Source organism: Arvicola amphibius, chromosome 7 (assembly GCF_903992535.2).
Source record: "Arvicola amphibius chromosome 7, mArvAmp1.2, whole genome shotgun sequence".
Classification (NCBI taxonomy): domain Eukaryota; kingdom Metazoa; phylum Chordata; class Mammalia; order Rodentia; family Cricetidae; genus Arvicola; species Arvicola amphibius.
In genome coordinates, this window is record NC_052053.1 from 65,661,097 (window position 1) to 65,674,977 (window position 13,881).

General features: G+C 36.6%; 1 gene segment (V, D, J or C); it reads left to right on the forward strand.

Annotated features, from left to right (window-relative positions):
• Window positions 1–6,614: 6,614 nt before the first annotated feature.
• LOC119819821 lies at window positions 6,615–7,198 on the forward strand. The segment is given in 2 exon segments: window positions 6,615–6,690; window positions 6,810–7,198. Coding segments are annotated over 2 exon segments (435 nt in total).
• The last annotated feature ends 6,683 nt before the right edge of the window (window positions 7,199–13,881 follow it).

Genomic DNA, 13,881 nt, shown 5'->3' on the forward strand with positions numbered 1-13,881 from the left:
TCTGGATTCACATCAGTGACTCCTGTATGAACTGGCTTCTCCAGGATACTAGGAAGCAGCCAGAGTGAGTTCTTCAAATTGCAACAAAATTTTAGAATGATCCAGTGTAATATGTAAAGTTTATGAAATGCAGATTCACCATCTCAAAATATGATTTCAAATGCAAGATAAACCTGCAAATGTGTAGTTTAGGATCTGAAAACTTCCATTAATTACTGTGTCAGAGATATAGTGCAGGGCTTCGTAAGATAGGAACTCTAATACAAACTTTCATGTAGGAGTGCTCAAAACCGAGGACCTCACAATGAGAACAGAGATGAAGCAGGGACAGATGCAGATGCTATTGTGTGCTGATTCTGAGGTCTTAGCTGTTACTTCATCTAATGATATCTTAAAATTTACTCTGAATGTATAGTCTGTGCATTTATGTGAAAACATAGCCCTGTTGTTATACAATTTAAAAATATATTAAGATATATGCTTCCCTGCTCTCATATCCACCCTTCCTATATCCCAAGCACCCCATTCCTCCGAGCTCCCCCCGCTCTCCCCTTCACACTTTTCTCTCCCCATCTTCCCTTGGCCCAGTCTTGCCCAACCCTCAAGTTCCCAATTTTGCCTGGCGATCGTGTCTACTTCCAATATCCAGGAGGAGCCCCACATTGGAGCACTGGACTGAGCTCCCAAGGTCCTGATGAGGAGCAGAAGGAGCGAGAACATGAGGGAGAAAGTCAGGAACGAGAGGGGTGCGTTCACTCATGGAAACGGTGGGACAGAACTAATGGGAGATCACCAACTCCAGTTGGAATGGGACTGATGGATCATGTGACCAAACCCGTCTCTCTGAGTGTGGCCAACAGCGGGGGCTGACTGAGAAGCAAAGGACAATGGCTCTGGGCTCTGATTGTTCTTCATGGACGGGCTCTGTGGGAGCCTTCTCAGCTTGGTCGATCACCTTCCTGGACCTGGGGGGAGTTGGGAGGACCTTGGTCTTAGCATAGAGTGGGGAACCCTGATGGCTCCTTGGCCTTGAGAGGGAGGGAGGGGAGGTATGGGTGGAGGGGAGGGGAGGGAAGGGGGAGAAGGAGGGGAGAGAAGGGGGAGAAGGAGGGGAGGGAGGGGGGAGGAGGAGGGAAGGAGATGGAAATTTTTAAATATAAAAAAATAAACCATGAGAAAAAAAATAAAAAAAAAATAAAGTAAAAAAAAAAATAAAGTAAAATATATATATATATATATATATATATATATATATATATATATATATATATACCACACAATCTAACAGAAACTAAATGCAGAAAATAACCTCTAACTGTTGAAATGACACTGTTGAGATTCAAATGCTTATGAAGATCCATGGTATTTGTAATGCTATTTCTTCATGACATTCAGCAAAAGCCTCAGTGATATTCCTACAGGACAGTGTTTAGGATTAGAAGAACCATAAAAAAGTGATGCCATACTCAATCAGCCAAATAACTTTTATAGGTCCCTAATATTTCTACTTTCACTTAGAAACAGGAACAGACCTGACCTATTTGTATTTGTGTTTTATACATGATTGCATTACTAAATCAATTATGTTTATCATCATATTGGTGGTTTTATTTTTTAATATAGAAAAATTTCTGACCTTTGTTCTAAACATAGATGTAAGCCTCTTACCTTAAACCCAGCAGAGACCAAGTAATAGATTAAAAGGACCTTGAGGAATGGTATTTCTGTTTCTTTTCATATACTATTTATAACTGTGAAAGAATCTGGTTAACTGGGAATATTTCTACTAAATCAAAATATCCTGTGGATGAAGTCATCACCATATTTTGTTCCACCACAACATGCCACTTTGGTGAGAATGGCAGGGGTGTCTCATGCTAATCAAGGGACACTACATCTCTGTTCTCAGTTTTCTGGGAGCCATGTTGTTCTTTTACCTGATACTACTTTTCAGAAACTGATCCATACTACAGAAAATTGTTGACCTATGATTCTCTATTCAAGATATCCCACATTAACTCAATCTTTAGAGCAAATGGAAAAATATTTACTTGTTTTCCTTTTATCACCCCATTATAAATAGAAATTTGTAATTTTCATTGAACAATGATTTGTGTGTGAACAGTTTTAGCACATAAAATGTTTGATTAAATTTTACATACTTCCATGCATGAATATTGTGAACAAGGAGGAAAACTATTCAATTCATTTTACCTATCCATTTTTAACTCCATGTTCAATATTAATAGAAGTTTCCTTATTTATACTATTAAAAGACTAGATATGTGGGAATCTTTGCTCTACCTGATGAAGCCTGCAGACATTCCTGCGTCAGTCACACAGGAGATAAGGCCATGCTGTGTTTAATGGTTTGTAGGGTCTCAGAGGATCCCAGTACAACAGATAGGAAACTTAACCCTAGATTTGTTACTTATAGATATTTGTATTAAAATGTTTTCAGATAAAAGTAAAGTGCCATTTGTACAAATCACAGCTAGTATAAACATGCATCTAATTTCTGTGGTGATAACTTATAGAATAAGAGCTGCTGACTGGCTTGCTCCCAGTTCAGGCTGAGAAAGCTATTTTATGCAACCTAGATCCAACTGCCTAGGGATAGTGCTCCAAGTCTCTTTGTGTTCTTGGTTGTGATGGCCTTGTCACATCAAAAAAGCAGCATTTCATGGCACTACTCTCTATATTCTTGCTTTTAACATCTATCCATCTCATCTTCCATGAAGTAACTTAGCCCTTGGAAGAGGTGTTATCAATATTTCATTTACTGCTTAATATTCCACAGTTGTTTATCTCTCAGTCCTAAATGGGGTGTCTTCATCAAATCCCTCCCATATGGACACAAAAATCAGTACATAAGGTGTTGGGAAAGATTATGAGAGTCTCTGGGGGAATGAAATCACCACAAAAATTGGGCTACTTTCCATACTCAACAGGACTGACATACATTTGAACTCACAGAGAATATGACAGAATGAACAACAAGGCTGGCACAGGACAAGCTATGTGAGGACACAGTCCTAAGGAAAAAAAATGTAACACAAGACCCCACTCTTAATAAAGAACTTGTTTCCATATGACAACTACTAGAGAAAATGTAAACTTTTTAAATAGAGCCTCTGTGGTACACACACCACACCTAAGGTCAGGACTCATGCTAAACAAAAAATTTTCAACATAAAAAACTGTTTTTCTTCCAATGAAGTAGTTACTATATTAACTCATAACTTGTATAAATGATGAGACTATGTCAGTCTGAGAACCCAGAAGTGATGCAGGAGAAACCTGAAACAGTATTTCCTATCAACCTACTTAAAAGTAAGATATACAAAGTAGAATTTTGCTAAAGAAAGACTGTCACTAATCTGACTGTACAATGAATAACGGGTTGTCAGAAAAGTTTGTAGCATACTTGAAGTTTAGAGTTTCTGGGCAACCACTTCTGTAAATGTTTTTTCATGAGAATTGTCTTCAATGTGAGTCCATTCCCACAACAAATAGAGACAATATTTATTTATAGACATCCATTGGGCTTTTTCCTAAACTAAAGATTATGCCTCTATAGGGTATATCTGGGGGCCAGGGCATATGATACTACCTATATCAAGTCCCTTTCAGTATAGTTCCAGTTGGTCAACATAACCTTAGGTAATGAATATTAGAAAAAAACATGGCTATAATTAAGAATTTATTCTTGAAATATCTCTGATGTATACCAGTTTTTCCAAATGGCTAAACTTGCGAGTCTTTTGTCACTGTTTAAATCAATCAAAGTGTAGCATGGTACCTTAGAGACACTTGAGGATGGTAGCATGTATGGACTGTAAAGCCTAAAGTCTACGTACACTGGTAAATGTTACTCTCTGAGATGCTGGATCTCTTGTGTGCATTATCCAGAATGACTCATGTAATGCTATTAAAAAGTTTATCTTCATCCACCACTAAGCATGGAGAGTTACTGCTCACTATGAAAGTATTCCATAACATCAGTACATACATAAGTCAGCTTTATAAACTTTCCATCAAAGGCTTAGAGAATATTATAGAAGAGGGATTGGAAAGAATTTAAGATCTAACATTCCTAATATTGACATGATCATTTGACTTTTTATTTCTTAGGAACAGTGGTTTATTGCACATAACCTACAGAAAATGAAGGTAGTCAGTATTCCAGCATGGGTTGCAGAAATGTTCTGGAGGCCACTCCCCTGGGTAGAAACTGTTGGTAGATGATTGCTACTGAGGGAGAGTCACTGTTCTTTGTGGATATGGAATCTGAAAATTTGTCCATTTCCCTTGAGGATGGTCCTAAACACAGGTGCACATTGTAGCATTAGTTGGACTGTGTACTGGGTTGCTAGTTAATTGAGAAGAGTGAATGAGCTTGTGAGGGACAATTATTTATGGTGTTGGGAAGTGTCTCATGGCATTGTGGAAGTTAGGTATCATTAAAATATATTACAGAAATGTATGTAATTTTCCAAAATATTTAATGAAACTATTCAAAATTTATGATGGGCACAACTGTTATAATTGGTTTTTGAGTTATATAGGTATATATAATCATACTAATTTAAAACCATGAATAAGAAAATTTAAAACTAATATCCTCATATGAGTGAGAACATGGTAAATTAGTCTTTGTAGCCTAAAATACCTCAATTAAAATGTATTGCAGTTCTACCAAGTATTCTAAAAATTGATTTCACTTTTTTGCACTGGCAAATGCAATTGAACTGTGTATATTTACAAGATGTCTATATTCCACTCATCATTTCGGAAACATCTGGGCTGAGTTATTCCATAATTATTGGGAATACATTTCTAATTTCCAATTTAAATTTTTGTTCTTTGAGAAATCATCACACTTATTTCCATTGTATCTGCATGAAGTATTCCACTTTATACATATTTTTGGAAGTTGCTGTAATTTATTTTCTAAAGATTATTTATTCTTACTTGGTTGAGATGAAATATCAAATTTGAGTTAATTTGCCATTATTTCATGACTAATAGTATTGGCTATTTTTAAATGTTTGCTAGAAAACAGAAGAAAATATTTGTCATATATATGTTTGATGGATATTACTAACTAGGATAAAGAATAAACCAAAGCATTAACAAATAAAAAACAAATTAAAAACCAACATATACAAAAATTAATTACAGATGATTCTCTGATTAACAAATATTAATGGCCAATACATATATAAAACATTGTTCAATATATGTAGACATCAGAGAGCAAAAAATACCAAGTGTGTCTTTAAATTATTTCACTCAAAGCAGAATGTTTTTCATCAAGTAAGTAAAGGTAAAAAAATGGTGAAGGTACAAAGAAATTAACGTTTACAGTTTCTGATTGAAAGGTGTATTGGTACAGAAATTGTAGAACTCAATACAGAAGTTCTTAAAAATTAGAAATAAAACAATGTATTCAATTACACCACTACTAGGAAACATACTGAAGCGCTATGAAAGATACCTCATTGTATTCACACCTCACTACAGAAATCCAAAGAACAAATACAGTAAGTGGACAGCAAGAACTTTTATTTTGTTGTTTTTTCCTCCTTAACATGTTTTACCTTTAAATTCAGGATACCAGCCAGACATACTATGGATTTCTCATGTTTTCTGCTGAAGTTTCCAAAGTAAAAGGGATACAGACCTGTAATTATGTCTTTGGACCTTAGTTACTTTCCTGGAAAAACAACCCAAATAGTAGTGCCACAATCCATAGATTTCAAAGGTCACATGAAGCTGGTTTCTTTCAGAGAATGAATTCAACAAGTGAAAAAATAATAATTCAAACATTATCTGCTCATGTAGTATGTCATGATTTCAAGATTCCTCATCCTGTGACTTATTGTTCAAACACCTTAGAATGTCATATCTTCAAGGAGTGAAGATAAATGGAAGGACATCTGTGTGTGGCTTAGAGTCCAGGAAGGAGATTTGTTGATTGTCCCAGATGTGGAAACTTTGCCTCTTGAAGGATTTTAAAATTAAAGGTGAATTAATTCCTAGGTATGTAAATACATAACACCAAAATGTTAAAATAGTCAAACAGGTGTAAAATGGGATTTCAGTATGCTTTGCCACATATCAAAGGGTAATTCTGGAGAGCAGGCATATTTCTTCAATATATGTTTGTCAGAAGAGAGGATCAAGTCTAGAAATTCGTGCATTCTACCCTCCTGATTAAGATTTTAAAGAAGGTTCAAGATTTTAATAATTATATTTAACATTAATTCAGCTTTATATCAATTCTTTAAAATATTCAAGTAATATTTTATTATATTTGTGAATCAAGCAGAGTTTTAGACTTAGTTAAATCATAAAATTTAAAGAGTTAACACATCCACATTAGATAAAATGCAATATTGTAACACTGGTACTGATATCTAACTCATCTAGTTATTTTTGTGTTATGAATAAAAACTGCACCCTCTACTGTTTCAACCCTAGAGCTGATTATATAGCAGGAAGGAAGAAATGCAAATTGTGCTTCCCTCTCCTCATGAAAACCAGCCCAGTCCTGACTCTGTCACTCTTGCAGGGGAGCCCAGTCCTGAATTCCCCTTTCTTCCCATTCAGAGATCAACGCTGAACACAGACCTCTCACCATGAAGTTGTGGCTAAATTGCATATTCCTTGTAAATCTTTTAAAAGGTAATTTATGGGAAGAAGATATGCTGAGTGTGTGGGAGCATGAGTAAGAGGTGGGAATTAGTAGGAGCGATAGTGGGAGTGTGTTACATTTTCCTCACTGGAATTCTCTATTATTGAAGGTATCCAGTGTGAAGTGCAGCTGGTGGAGTCTGGAGGAGGCTTGGTGAAGCCTGGTGGTTCCCTGAAACTCTCCTGTGCAGCCTCTGGATTCACATTCAGCGATTATAATATGCACTGGGTACGACAGCCTCCAGGAAAGGGTCTGGAGTGGATTGGCCGTATTAAAAACAAAGCTAATAGTTACAAAACAGACTACAGTGCATCTGTGAAGGCCCGGTTCACCATTTCCAGAGATGATTCCAAAAACACTCTCTATCTTCAAATGAACAGTCTGAAGGCTGAGGACACTGCCACTTACTACTGTAGAAGTGCCACAGTGAGGGGCCTTCAGTGTGAGCCCAGACACAAACCTTCATGCAAGATTGCTCAGGACCAAGAGTGGGTGTAAAAGGCCAGAGAAACAGACAGGATGATTGATCCATACACTAATTTCTCAGGAAAAATCATCTAGGATTTATAATGCTGTATCAACCACAGAAGTCTCTACATTGAAAAATGGCGACTTTACAGAATGTCTGAACTATGAGAAAATGTAAAGTGGTGTAAATTTATATTTACAATACCAAATTCAAGGAGAGAAGAATAGAAGATATTAAAAAGATCCATATTTTCTTTGCATGCATGCATTAAATTTTGACATATTTCTTTGAAACTTGTTATGCAACATTGTAAGTTTACAAACTTATACGATAGATGACACTTTGTGGTTTCTTTGAAAAACACATTACAGTTTTAATCTAAACTGAGACTTTGAAACTTACAAAATTATTAAGCAATATAATTCTCATATTTGAAATTGTTTGTATTATATAAAGCTATTACTTTAAACAAAATGTAAGAATGGTTAATTTTTTTGAAAATTTGGGCCATTTTACAAAAGAATTTCCTAACTTTTGATAAAGTCCATTTGTATTATACCAAGGACTACTAAGTAGACTAAAATAATTTTATAGTTCCATTTATGATGAACATTATTAGAGTGACATTGTCAAAACATAGAATTCTTCCACAGTTTTTACATAATTCCCAAACTTACTATTTATTATTAAAATTTCTTATTTGCACACTACTTTAAATTGTGCCATTAGCTTATAGTCCTTACCTTAGTATTAAATATAATTAATGATTATAAATATATTTATATTATTAAATATAAATAATGATTCTTTCCCAATTTGTTTATTCAAAGGAGAATAAGTTTAGTGACCAATGAGACATATTTTTAGGATTAGGCAAATAAGATTAAAGATAATTTTATGTTTTCCAAATGGCTTTGCTTTTGCTTTGTTTGGCAGTTTAAGGACACTGTTGAATTTGTGCTTTATAAAATTTATTAGACCTTTTACCTTGGTGTGGAATGGTTCTAAATAGATTATAGCAAACCATTGTAACTATTTATTTTTTAATGTAGAGTGTTCTGCCTGCAGGCCAGAAGAGGGTACCAGATCTCATTATAGATGGTTGTGAGCCACCATGTAGCTGCTGGAAATTTAACTCAAGTCCTCTGGAAAAGCAGCCAGTGCTCTTCGCTCCTGAGCCATCTCTCTAGTCTGATGTTTTACTTTATATGGTATCTTCCAACATACATATCTTTTTTTATTGCTGCTATTGAGTTATATATTTTTCTCTACTCTACTTCCTTCCTCACACTTCCCATCTACTTTTTCCAATGACACGCATATACCCAATTTACTAAGGAGATAATGTCCTTTTTCTCCTTCCTATGTAGATCCATGCATATCTCACATAGGGTTCTCTTTGTTGTCTAGGTTTTCGGGACTACTTAACTAGAAGTTGTATTTTTTTCTTTGTTTTGTATACTGAAGCCAAGTATGAATGAGAATATATTATATTTGTCTTTCTGGGTCTGGCTTACCTCACTCAATATGATTGCTTCTAGATCCATTCATGTCTATGCAAATTTCAAGATGTCTTTAATTTTTACCAAAATGTGTACCACATTTTCTTTATCTATTCTTCAGTTAATTGGAGGCTAGGTTTTTTCCAGGTCCTGGCTATTTCAAATAATGATACTCTGTACATAGTAGACCATGTGTCCTTGTGGTATTGCTGGGTGTGTGGTATATTGTTTGCCATATTTCTGAAAAATCACTATACTGTTTTCCAAAGAAGCTATACAAGTTTGCATTCCTACCAGCAATAGAGGAGTGTTCCCTTTACCATATCCTGTTAAGCATATTCTGTCATCAGTATTTTTATTCTTGGTCATTTTTACAGCTGTAGGAGGGAATCACAGAGGGTTTTTTTATTTGCATTTCTCTGATGTTGAGCATTTCCTTATGTGTCTTTGCATCATTTGAGATTCATTTGTTGCAAGTTCTCTTTTTAGGTTTGTACACAATTTTAATTGGATTATTTGTTCTTTTGATATCAAGGTTTTTTATCAGTATTCTGACCACTGTAGGGTTGGTAAAGACTTTTTCCCATTATATAGGTTGTTCTTTGTCTGTTGACTATGTCTTTTGCTTTAAAGAATATTCTCAGTTTTGGGAGATCCCATTTATTAACTGTTACTGTCAGTGTCTGTACAATTTGTGTTATATTTGGGAAGTGATCTTCGAAGTCAGTCCCTTCAAGTGTACATAAACTGAAGGAGATTTAGAAATAGAAAATAAGACTAATGATCATGAACCACAAATACCAACATAAACAGTAGAAGACAAGCTTTATTTCTTTTTTTATTTTTTCTTTTTTTCCAGTTTATTTATTTTTATTAAAAATTGCCATCTCCTCTGCTCCTCCTCCGCCTTCCCTCCCCTCCCCTCCACCCATACCCCCACTCCCTCCCTCTCCAGGCCAAAGAGCCATCAGGATTCTCTACACTATGTTGAGTCCAAGGTCCTCCCAACTCCCTCCAGGTCCAGGAAGGTGAGCAACCAAACTGACAAGGCTCACACAGAGCCCGTCCTTGTCGTAGAGACCAAGCCCATCACCATTTTCCTTGGCTTCTTGGTCAGCCTCCACCATCAGCCACTTTCAGAGAGTCTGATTTGGTCGGATGTTCCATCAGTCCCATTCCAACTGGACTTGGTGATCTCCCATTAGTTCTGTCCTGCCATTTCAGTGGGTGAATGCATCCCTCACGGTTCTGACTTTCTTTCTCATGACCTCTCTCCTTCTGCTCCTCATCAGGACCTTGGGAGCTCAGTCCGGTGCTCCAATGTGGGGCTCTGTCTCTAAAACCATCCATCGCCCGCTGAAGGTTCTATAGTGATATGTAAGATATTCATGAGTATGGTTATAGGGTCTGGCTCCCTCTCCGCACCTGCCCAAGGAACTAGCTGAGGGCATCTCCCTGGACACCTGGGAACCCCTCTAGAGTTAAGTCTTTGGACAACCCTCAGATGGCTCACTTAATTAAGATATATACTTCCCTGCTCCCATGTCCAATCTTCCTATATCCCAAGCATCTCATTCCCCCAAGCTCTCCCATTCCTCCCCTACATGCTTTTCTCTCCCCATCTCCCTTTGCCCCCATCCCACTCCACCCCCACCTTCCCAATTTATGCTTGGCAATCTTATCTACTTCCAACATTCAGGAGGATAACTGAATGTTTTTTTGGGGGGGTTCATCTTCTTATTGTCTTCTCAAGGATCACGAATTATGGGCTCAATTTCTTTAATTATGGCTAGGAACCGATTATGAGTGAGTACATCGCATGTTCATCATTTTGGGTCTGGGTTACCTCACTTAGAATAGTGTTTTCTATTTCCATCCATTTGCCTGCAAAATTCAAGATGTCATTATTTTTTATCGCTGAGTAGTATTCTAATATGTATATATTCCACAGTTTCTTCATCCATTTTTCCACAGAAGGGCATCTAGGTTGTTTCCAGGTTCTGGCTATTACAAATAATGCTGCTATGAACATAGTTGAACAAATGTTTTTGTACTATGATTGGGCATCTCTTGGGTAAATTCCAAAGAGTGGAATTGCTGGGTCCTGGGGCAGATTGATCCCGAATTTCCCGAGAAACCACCACACTGTTTTCCAAAGTGGTTGCAAAAGTGTGCATTCCCATCAGCAATGGATGAGTGTACCCCTTATTCCACATCCTCCCCAATAAAGGCTATCATTGGTGTTTTTGATTTTAGCCAATCTGACAGGTGTAAGATGGTATCCCAAAGTTGTTTTGATTTGCATTTCCCTGATAGCTAAGGACGTTGAGCATGACCTTAAGTGTCTTTTGGCCATTTGAACTTATTCTGTTGAGAATTCTCTGTTCAGTTCAGAGCCCCATTTTTTAAACGGGTTAATTAGCATTTTAAAATCTAGTCTCTTGAGTTCCTTATATATTTTAGAGATCAGACCTTTGTCAGTTGCTGGGTTGGTGGAGATCTTTTCCCAGTCAGTAGGCTGTCTTTGTGTCTTAGTGACAGTGTCCTTTGCTTTACAGAAGCTGCTCAGCTTCAGGAGGTCCCATTTATTCAATGTTGCCCTTAATGTCTGTGCTGCTGGGGTTATACGTAGGAAATTGTCTCCTGTACCCATATGTTGTAGAGTACTTCCCAATTTCTCCACTATCATGCTCAGTGTGCTCAGATTAATATTGAGGTCTTTAATCCATTTGGACTTGAGTTTTGTGCATGGTGATAGATATGGATCTACTTTCATTCTTCTACAGGATGACATCCAGTTATACCAGCACCATTTGTTGAAAATGCTTTCTTTCTTCCATTGTGCACTTTTTGCTCCTTTATCAAAAATCAGCTGTTCATAGATTTTTGGGTTAAGATCCGGGTCGCCTATTCAATTCGATTGGTCAACTTCTCTGTTTTTATGCCAATACCAAGCTGTTTTCAATACTGTAGCTCTTTAATAGAGTTTGAAGTCAGGGATGGTAATGCCTCCAGAAGTTCCTTTATTGTATAAGATTGTTTTGACTATCCTGGGTTTCTTGTTTTTCCATATAAAGTTGATTATTGTCCTCTCAAGATCTGTGAAGAATTTTGTTGGGACCTTGATGGGGATTGCATTGAATCTATAGATTGATTTTGGTAGTATTGCCATTTTTACTATGTTGATCCTCCCAATCCAAGAGCAAGGGAGATCCTTCCATTTTCTTCTTCAATTGCTTTCTTGAAAGACTTAAAATTCTTGTCAAATAAATCCTTCACTTCCTTGGTTAGAGTAACCCCAAGATATTTTATGCTATTTGTGGCTATTGTGAAAGGTGATACTTCTCTGATTTCCCTTCCTGCTACCTTATACTTTGTGTATAGGAGGGCAAATGATTTTTTGGAGTTGATCTTGTATCCTGCCTCATTAATGAAGGAGTTCATCAGCTGTAAGAGTTCTTTGGTGGAGTTTTTGGGGTTGCTTATGTACACTATCATATCATCTGCAAATAACGAAAGTTTAACTTCTTCCTTTCCAGTTTGAATCCACTTGATCCCCTTATGTTGTCTTATTGCTATTGCTAGGACTTCAAGCACTATATTGAAGAGATAAAGAGAGAGTGGACAGCCTTTTGTGTTCCTGAATTTAGTGGGATGGCCTTGAGTTTCTCTCCGTTCAGTTTGATGTTAGCTGTTGGCTTGCTGTAAATAGCCTTTATTATATTTGGAATGACCATTGTATCCCTATTCTATCCAAGACCTTTATTATAAAGGGGTGTTGAATTTTGTCAAATGCTTTTTCAGCATCTAATGAGATGATCATATGTTTTTTTCCTTCAGTTTATTTATATAATGGATTACATTGATAGATTTACATATGTTGAACCATCCCTGCATCTCTGGGATGAAGCCTACTTGATCATAGTGGATAATTTCTCTAATGTGTTCTTGGATTGGGTTTGCCAGTATTTTATTGAGAATTTTTGCGTCAATGTTCATGAGTGAGATTGGCCTGTAATTCTCTTTCTTTGTTGGGTTTTTGTGTGGTTTAGGTATCAGGGTAATTGTAGCTTCATAAAAGGAATTTGGCAGTGACTCTTGTGTTTCTATATTATGAAATACCTTAAGGAGTATAGGTATTAGGTCTTCTTGGAAGTTCTGGTAGATTACTGCATTGAAACCATCTGGTCCTGGGCTCTTTTTGGTAGGGAGGTTTCTGATAAGAGTTTCTAATTCTTCGCGACTAACAGGACTACTTAGAGCACTTACCTGGTCCTGGTTTAACTTTGATATATGGTATTTATCTAAAAAAACTGTCCATTTCTTTTACATTTTCCAATTTTGTGGCATACAGGCTTTTGTAGTAAGAGCTAATGATTCTCTGAATTTCCACTGTGTCTGTGGTTATTTCCCCCTTATCATTTCTGATCTTATTAATTTGCGTGTTCTCTCTCTGCCATTTGATTAGTTTGGGTAGGGATTTGACAATCTTTTTGATTTTCTCCAAGAACCAACTTTTTATTTCATTGATTCTTTGGATTCTTTTCTGTGTTTCTATTTTGTTGATTTCTGCTCTCAGTTTTATTATTTCTAGTCTTCTACTCCTCCTAGCTGAATCTGCTTCTTTTTTTCAAGAGCTTTCAGGTGTGCTGTTAAGTCTCCATTGAGTGCTTTCTCTGTTTTCTTTAAGTGGGCACTTAGTGCTATGAACTTTCCAATTAGCATTGCTTTCATTGTGTCCCATAGGTTTGAGTATGTTCTGTCTTTGTTTTCATTAAATTCAAGGAAGAGTTTAATTTCTTTCTTTATTTCTTCCTTGACCCAGGTGTGGTTCAGTAGTTGACTGTTCAGTTTCCATGAGTTTGTAGGCTTTCTGGGGGTAGCATTGTTGTTAAATTCTAATTTTAATTCATGGTGATGTGACAGGACACAGGTGGTTACTAATATATTTTTGTAACTGTGGAAGTTTGCTTTGTTACCGAGTATGTGGTCAATTTTCGAAAAGGTTCCATGAGCCACAGAGAAGAAGGCATATTCTTTCCTATTTGGGTGGAATGTTCTATAGATGTCTGTTAAGTCCATTTGGTTCATTACCTCCATTAAGTCTTTCAATTCTCTGTTAGGTTTCTGTCTAATTGACCTGTCCATTGGTGAGAGAGGAGTGTTGAATTCTCCTACTATTAGTGTGTGTGGTTGATGGCTGCCTTGAG